Genomic DNA, 7,957 nt, shown 5'->3' with positions numbered 1-7,957 from the left:
TTGAGGCTCTGTCTCAAAAAAAAAAAAAGAAAAAGACAAGCTAGTATATGACTTACTGTGAGAAGAAGGACATCGCTTCCCATTATATGCAAACCTGCTTAACGTCATGTCAAAATCAGAAATCACCTACAAGGTAAAAGAGAAAGGAGGCCTAAATAGGCACCTCATTCCTCCTGTGGCCTTGCCTCAGCCTGGGGGAATTAGGGAGGGACAGAGAGGGACAGGGAAGAAGTGATCCTAATTAGTACACATTAACCCTGAGAAAAACCTAGTGGGAGGGGGGAGACTCAGGACCCCTCTGAATCTTTCAATAGCACCCATCTCAATGTCATGTGGTCATTTCTACGGGATCTTCACTGTTACAACCCATCTCCACATCCTTGACTTCTTGGGGAGCGCACTAGTCTGAAGTAGTGTAGGGATAAGGCCCCAGGTCCCGGTGTGGGGTGCCTTCTGCCTTAAGTAGAGAAGGTAGCATGACCATATTGAGAAATCTGAAATCTAGGTTTTAGGGCAGGTGGGATCTCCTTCAAGGTGAAACATGAGGCCCAACCTGCTTGCCTTCAGACCTGTGGCCCTTTCTGCAGGTGTCCGCTGCAGGAAGACCCAATGGGCAGGAAACCTCCCCAGCGCCCCAGACCCGCCTGGCCCAATCTCAACCCGGCGGTACCTGTAACCGGTCTCCCCCGCCCCTGCGGAGGGCGCCGACGATCTCCTGCACCCGCCCGGGCTGCCGCATCAGAACCGAGGCCTTCATCAGGGTGCTCACCTGTCCCGAGACCCGAGAGAAGGGCTGACCCAGCGCCGTGCTGGGCCCAAGGGGAGCCCGGGGCTCGCTCGGGCGCCCCTGCGAGGCGGGGCCGGGGTGCGCGAGGGGACGGCTACTGGCTGTGGGGGCGCGGCAGGGCTTCGGCTACCCGCTGGGGGCCTCCGAGCTCCCCAGGGATCCGGGCCCGCCCCACGCCAGACTCTTCTTCCCGCCTCACCTCTTCAGCCATGTCGCTAGGAACCAGTCGGTGGCGCGGAAGACAACGACCGCCCGGCGGCAGCACTGCGCAGGCGTCGCCTCCCGCGCGGGGGGCGGGGCGGACAACGAGCGGGGCGGGGCCGGGGCGGGGCCCGGCCGCCCGGGGCGGGGTCGGGGATTGAGTGTGCAGGGAGACGCAGGTGGCCTTGGCAGACTCCACCTGTGGGCTAGGTAGAGAAACTTGTGGCAGGTTCTATTGTGAGGAGAAGGGTAAGGGTCCCAAGATATTGGGGCTACGTGGGTAGGTGGACTCCTGCCAGTCTTTCTGGAGCAAATAGGCTGGCAAGAATGATCATTTCCTGGCTTAAAGTTCTGTGACAGAGGCACTGCTGGATGGGAGGGGATATGAAGGGGCCATAGAGTGAATCTGTTAAACCTCCAGAAGATGCTTCTGGATTAATTGGGACCACTCTTTATTCCAGGAGAAACTGAGTGACTAACACATCCAGGGGGCTGGAAGACACTGGACAGCTGGACCAGTATGAAATTTAATCAGCTTTACTTCTCCCTCTGTGTCTTCTGACTTGTATTTCCTTGAACTCAGTGTCTGAGGAGCCAAGTGTGGAGCTATGGAAGGTAGATGGGTGCTTCAGGGATTCGGACTTGGGCAACCTGAAGTGAGCAACAGGAACTGCAATCAATAAAAACTCTTATTGGATGTTTGTGGTCACAGCTCTATTGTGGGTTTGAGAACAAGAAGGAGGTGTGGGGTGGTCTTCAGGCTGAGTGGAGTGGTGGAGGAGGGGAGGAGGAAGTGGGAGGGTCAGGAGGGAGTTCCAGAACCTGAGAGCACAATCCTGAGTGATCTCACTGCTGGCCCAGGATTCTGGAACTTGGGCTGCCTGATGGGCCCTATATGAAAGATGTAGTAGGGAAAAAGGAGCGACAGCTGGCTAAAGGGGCCCCCCAGAACCCTCCCCGACACCCTAGGAGAGCGGCCTCCCTCCGCTGGTCCCAGGGTGCCATGGAGATGGAGAGCACGACGGCCTCCACACGTTTCCACCAGCCTCACATGGAGAGGAAGATGAGCGCGATGACCTGTGAGATCTTCAACGAGCTTAGGCTAGAGGGCAAGCTCTGCGATGTGGTCATCAAGGTCAATGGCTTTGAGTTCAATGCCCACAAGAACATCCTCTGTAGCTGCAGTTCCTACTTTAGGTATAACAAGGTTACCAAACTAAGCCAAAAGGGGAATTGGGCCTATTTTGAGACTTTTTAAAAATCCGTTTTCTGGTTCTGTAAGCTTAGGAACACTGTCAAAGCTCTGGGCTCCTTCAGACTGCCTTGTTTGTCTTCTGAAGAGACACAGCTAAGATCAGAGCCTCTTTGTCTCTGATCTTTCAACTGGATTTCAGCCAACTGTTGGTGGGCCAGATGCTTTCATCTTTCTTTGATTCTCACCCAAACCATACTTTGAGAAGCTTGGACACCCCTACTGAATTTCTTTCTTAAATCCAAATGACAATGCTACTTCAGGCACCCCTATCACTCCTATCCCAGGAGAGATTGTTTCAAACAGGGTGATAAATTAACAAGGATTGAGGGGCTGGGAAGGGGGATGAGGAGAAAGTACTCAGCAAATAGTTTATCAGAAGATAAAGGGAGTTTTGACCAAAACCATTCTAACCCAGGAAGTGAGAGGGCTATTTCGTTCATGAGCTGAAAATGTTTGAGTAGACAATTCCAATGAAGATATGATAAATATGTACCACATGTTGCTAAAAACTTGTACTCATCCTAAAGCAGGATTCACAACAAGACAAACTGGTACATTTTTATTTAATTTTTGAGACAGGGTCTTGCTCTGATGCCCAGACTAGAGTGCAATGGCATCATCATAGCTCAGTGCTATCTCACATTCCTGGGCTCAAGGGATCCCCCTGCCTCAGCCTTCTAAGTAGTTGGAACTATAGGCACATGCCAATGCCCACATCTAGTTTTTCTATTTTTTGTAGAGATGAGGTCTCTCTCTTGCTCACATTGGTCTCAAACTCCTGAGCTCAAGCAGTCCCCCTGCCTCACCCTCCCAATGTTCTAGGATTACAGGCCCAAGCCATCAGGCCCAGCTCAGATAGTAAATATTTTAAGCTTTGCAGGCCATCCAGTCTCTTACAACTATTCAACTCTGTCATTATACTGCAAAAGCAGCCATAGACAATACTAAATAAATGGGTATTGCTGTATTGCAATAAAATTATCTATGGACACTGAAATTTAAATTTATATAACTAACAGAGATCACAAAATATTCTTTTGATTTTCCCCCAAACATTTAAAAATGGAAAAAACAGGCTTGGCGTCCATAGCTCAGTCAGTAGGGCGCCAGCCACATACACAAAGGCTTGTGGGTTTGAGCCTGGCCCTGGCCTACTAAACAGCAATGACAACTGCAACCAAAAAATAGCTAGGTGTTAATGGCAGGTGCCTGTAGTCCCAAGCTACTTGGGAGGCTGAGGCAAGAGAATCAGTTAAGCTCAAGAGTTTGAGGTTGCTGTGAGCTGTGATGCTACAGCAATCTACTGAGGGCAACATAGTAAAACTCTGTCTCAAAAAAACAAACAAAAAAATGGAAAAAATATTTTAAGCCCTACTCACTGAGTTAAAGCAGTATGAAAGCAAGAAGTGGGCTGAAGCTGGCCTAGAGGCTGTAGGTTTGCAGACCTAAGTTCTAGAGGAAGAATTTCCTTAAACATCTTAGAAAAAGGAAACAAAACATATAAGGGACTCTGTCTTCTTCAATACCTAGAAAAGTACCTTGCTGTCTGGTAGGTATCCAATAGCTGTGGTATGGAAGTCATTTATTTATTCAATAATTATTTCTTGAGTGCCTGTTTGTTGACAGGCACTATTCTGGATGGATACAGGAAAGAAAACAATAAAAGGATGAACATTCCTGTTTTCAGAAACCTTATGAGGCGCTAAATGAGTCAAATATATGCCAGATCATCACACGTGCTAGGGAAGATAAAAGGAAGATAGGGAGTAGTGGATGGGTGCCAGTGTTAAATAGGATGGTCAGAGAAAGCCTTGCTGACAAAATGACATTTGAGCAAAGACTTCAAGGGAATGAAGGAGTGAGAAATATGGCGATCTGAGGCAGCCTTCCAGGCAGAAGGAACAGTGAGTACAAAGAACCACAGGTGCAAGCACCTCTAGTGTGCTCAAGGAATAGAAGGGAGGCCAGGAGGAGGCTGGAGGGAGAAGGTGAAAGAGAATACAGTTAGGGAGGTATTAGTGAGCCAGATCTCAGAGGGTTTTTGTGGTCCCTGGTACAGAATTTGTATTTCACTCTTAGTACAAAGAGAAGTCACTGGAAGGTTTTTTGTTTTTGTTTTGTGAGACAGTCTTACTTTGTTACCCTGGGTAGAGTGCCATGGCATCACAGCTCACATCAACCTCAGAATCCTAGGCTCAAGTGATTCCCTTGCTTCAGCCTCCACGTAGCTGGGACTACAGGCACCTGTCTCAACACCCAGCTATTTTTTTTAGAGACAGGGTCTCTCTTGCTCAGGCTGGTCTCCAACCCATGAGCTCAGGCAATCCATCCGCCTTGGCCTCCTAGAGGGCTAGGATTACAGGCTCAAACTCTTGAGCTCAAACAATCCTCTTGCCTCAGCCTCCCAAGTTAGTTGGGACTATAGGCATCTGCCACAAGGCCCAGATATTTTTTTAGAGATGAGGTCTCACTTTTTCTCAGGCTGGTCTCAAACTCCTGAGCTCAAGAGATTGACCCACCTCGGCCTCCCAGAGTACTAGGATTACAGGTATGAGCCACTGCATCTGGCCTACTGGAAGGTTTTAAGTGGAAGAATATACACTCATAAGGATCACTCTGGGATGGGTACAGTGGCTCATGCCTGTGATCCTTGCACTTTGGAAGGCTGAGTTGGGAGGATCACTTGAACCCAGGAGTTTGAGATCAGACTGGACAATAACAAGACACTCTTGCATTACCTGTCTCTATAAACAAATTAGCCAGCATGGTGGTATGCCTCTGTAGTCCCAGATACTGGAGAGGCTAAGTCAGGAGAATCACTTGAGCCCAGGAGTTGGAGGCTGTAGTGAGGTATGATGATGCCACTGCACTCTAACCTGGGAAAAAGTGAGACCCCGTCTCAAACAAAAACCAAAAATCCAGATCACTTTAGCTGTTGGTTTAAGACTATAAACTCTGCTAGGTGCAGTGGCTCATGCCTGTAATCCTAGCACTCTGGGAGGCCGCGGCAGGTGGACCGCTTGAGCTCAGGAGTTCGAGACCAGCCTGAGGAAAAGCGAGATCCTGTCTCTAAAAATAGCCAGGAATGGGTGGCTCCTATGGCTCAGTGAGTAGGGCACCAGCCCCATATACGGAGGGTGGAGAGTTCGAACCCAGCTCCAGCCAAACTGCAAAAAAAAAATAAACAGGTGTTGTGGCAGGTGCCTGTAGTCTCAGCTACTTGGGAGGCTGAGGCAAGAGAGTCGCTTAAGCCCAAGAGTTTGAGGTTGCTGTGAGCTACAATGCCACAGCACTTTACCAAGGGTGACAAAATGAGACTCGGTCTCAAAAACAAAAACAGCCAAGCATTATGGCAAGGACCTGTAGTCCCAGCTACTCGGGAGGCTGAGGCAAGAGGATCACTTGCGCCCAAGGGTTTGAGGTTGCTGTGAGCTATGATAACACCATAGCATTCTATCAAGGGTGACAAAGTGAGACTCTGTCTCAAAAAGAAAAAAAAAAAAGGACTAAAAACTCTAGAGGTATCAAGGGCAGAAGCAGGAAGATGAGTTAGGAGGATACTTTGGATAATCCAGGCCAGAAAAGGCAGTAGCCTGGACTAAGGAGGTAGCAATAAAAAGGGTAAGTGATCAGATTATGCATGTGTATTGATTAATACTAATTTTATTTTATTTTGAGACAGAGTCATACTTTGTCACCCTTGGTAGAATGCCATGGCATCATCATAGCTCACAGCAACCTCAAACTCTTGGGCTCAACTGATCCTCCTCCCTCAGCCTCCCAAGTAGCTGGGATTACAGGCACCCACCACAGCACCTGACTAGATTTTTCTTTTCTTTCTTTCTTTCTTTTTTTTTTTTTGTAGAGACAGAGTCTTACTTTATTGCCCTCAGTAGAGTGCCATGGCATTCACACAGCTCACAGCAACCTCCAACTCCTGGGCTTAGGGGATTCTCTTGCCTTAGCCTTCTGAATAGCTGGGACTACAGGCGCCTACCACAATGCCTGGCTATTTTTTTGTTGCACATTGGCTGGGGCTGGGTTTGAACCTGCACCCTTGGTATATGGGGCCAGCACCCTACCCACTGAGCAACAGGCGACGCCCACACCTGGCTAGTTTTTTTTCTACTTTTAGTAGAGTTGGGATTTCACTCTTGCTCAGGTTGGTCTCAAACTCCTAAGCTCAAGCAAGTCACCCGCTTTGGCCTCCCAGAGTGCTAGGATTATAGGCATGAACCACTGTGCCAGGTCTAAAATGCTGATTATTTTAAACATTAATGCTCAAGTTTAATTTCCTTAAATTTGGAAAATTTAAGAATTTGGTGGGCCATGGGTTGAGACAGAGAAGAGACCTAGGTTTTACTCCCAGCTCTAGATCTCAACTTCTCCATCCACAAAATGGAAAAAAAGACCTAGTTATCATGAGGATAAGAGCAACCAGGGTCGGGTGCGGTGGCTCATGCCTGTAATCCTGGCACTCTGGGAGGCCAAGGAGGTAGATCTCCTGAGCTCACAAGTGTGAGATCAGCCTAAGCAAGAGTGAGACCCAGTCTCCAAAAAAAAGAATAAAAATAGCCAGCGTTGTGACAGGTGCCTATAGTCTCAGCTACTTGGGAGGCTGAGGCAAGAGGATTGTTTGTGCTCAAGAGTTTGAGGTTGTGAGCTATAACACTCTACTGGGGACAAGAAAGTGAGACTCTGTCTCAAAAAAAAAAAATAAAGATAAGAGCTACCAAACTCAAAGTTCTGGGAAAGGTTCTCTTCTTGTCCATGGTATAAAGCACAGGCCTGTGCCCTACTTTCTCAAGCCAATTTACTTCCAACTCGCTTGCTGTGAACTATTTGGAAAATGTCCAAATTCTCCTCAAGAGGGAAAGGTGGGGGTGTGGGAAGCACATGGCAAACAGGAGAGAAATATTTCAGTGGGTGCTAGTTTCTTTCTTTTTTTTCTAGAGCTTTGTTTACAAGTGGCTGGAACAACACTGAAAAGAAGGTATACAACATTCCTGGCATTTCCCCCGATATGATGAAGCTAATCATTGAATATGCATACACCCGGACCGTGCCTATCACACCGGACAACGTGGAGAAGCTGCTGGCTGCAGCAGACCAATTTAACATCATGGGTATTGTCAGGGGTTGCTGCGAGTTCCTCAAGTCGGAGCTGTGTTTGGATAACTGTATTGGCATCTGCAAGTTCACGGACTACTACTACTGCCCTGAGCTGAGGCAGAAAGCTTACATGTTCATACTGCACAACTTCGAGGAGATGGTGAAAGTCTCAGCAGAGTTTCTAGAGCTCTCAGTCACTGAACTTAAGGATATCATTGAGAAAGATGAGCTCAATGTCAAGCAGGAAGATGCTGTATTTGAGGCCATCTTAAAATGGATTTCTCATGACCCCCAAAATAGAAAGCAGCACATTGCAATTTTGCTTCCTAAGGTCAAGTTTAGTTATTTTTGTCAATTCATATTTGCTCACTCTTGATACATTTATCCCAGTGGGATTGACAGATTCTAGTGCTATATTTACATGTACTTATATAGAAGGCATTTCCTACTATTCTCTGGGATTTGGCAACTTTTTTCTCTTGGCATTGATAGTTTCTTTTCCTTTCTTTTTTCTTTTTTTTTTTTGAGACAGAGCCTCAAGCTGTCCCCCTGGGTAGAGTGCTATGGCTTCACTGCTCACAGCAACCTCCAACTCCTGGGCT

General features: G+C 47.7%; 2 protein-coding genes across 4 annotated transcripts in view; one reads left to right on the top strand and one right to left on the bottom strand.

Moving 5' to 3' along the window:
- The window catches only part of NT5C3B (5'-nucleotidase, cytosolic IIIB), a 12,363-nt gene extending 11,341 nt beyond the window's left edge, over positions 1-1,022 (bottom strand). Inside the window, exons 1-3 of one of the 2 annotated variants that reach the window (XM_012803124.2) lie at positions 987-1,022; positions 671-769; positions 50-126 (exon numbers count right to left, since the gene is read on the bottom strand). In XM_012803124.2, the coding sequence (XP_012658578.1) occupies positions 50-126; positions 671-769; positions 987-998 (188 nt within the window). In that variant the 5' untranslated portion in view covers positions 999-1,022. Of the gene's footprint in view, positions 1-49; positions 127-670 lie in introns of both variants that reach the window. The other variant, XM_023511072.1, reaches the window with a different exon arrangement.
- An 814-nt stretch (positions 1,023-1,836) lies between these two features.
- Positions 1,837-7,957, top strand: part of KLHL10 (kelch like family member 10) — a 10,176-nt gene continuing 4,055 nt past the window's right edge. The window contains exons 1-2 of one of the 2 annotated variants that reach the window (XM_003786364.3): positions 1,837-2,123; positions 7,197-7,686. In XM_003786364.3, coding sequence (XP_003786412.1) covers positions 2,110-2,123; positions 7,197-7,686 — 504 coding nt within the window. In that variant the 5' untranslated portion in view covers positions 1,837-2,109. Of the gene's footprint in view, positions 2,186-7,196; positions 7,687-7,957 lie in introns of both variants that reach the window. The other variant, XM_003786363.3, reaches the window with a different exon arrangement.

Source organism: Otolemur garnettii, unplaced genomic scaffold (assembly GCF_000181295.1).
Source record: "Otolemur garnettii isolate 467f Iridium unplaced genomic scaffold, OtoGar3 scaffold00018, whole genome shotgun sequence".
Taxonomy (NCBI): Eukaryota; Metazoa; Chordata; class Mammalia; order Primates; family Galagidae; genus Otolemur; species Otolemur garnettii.
This window is presented reverse-complemented; position numbering and strand designations above follow the sequence as displayed.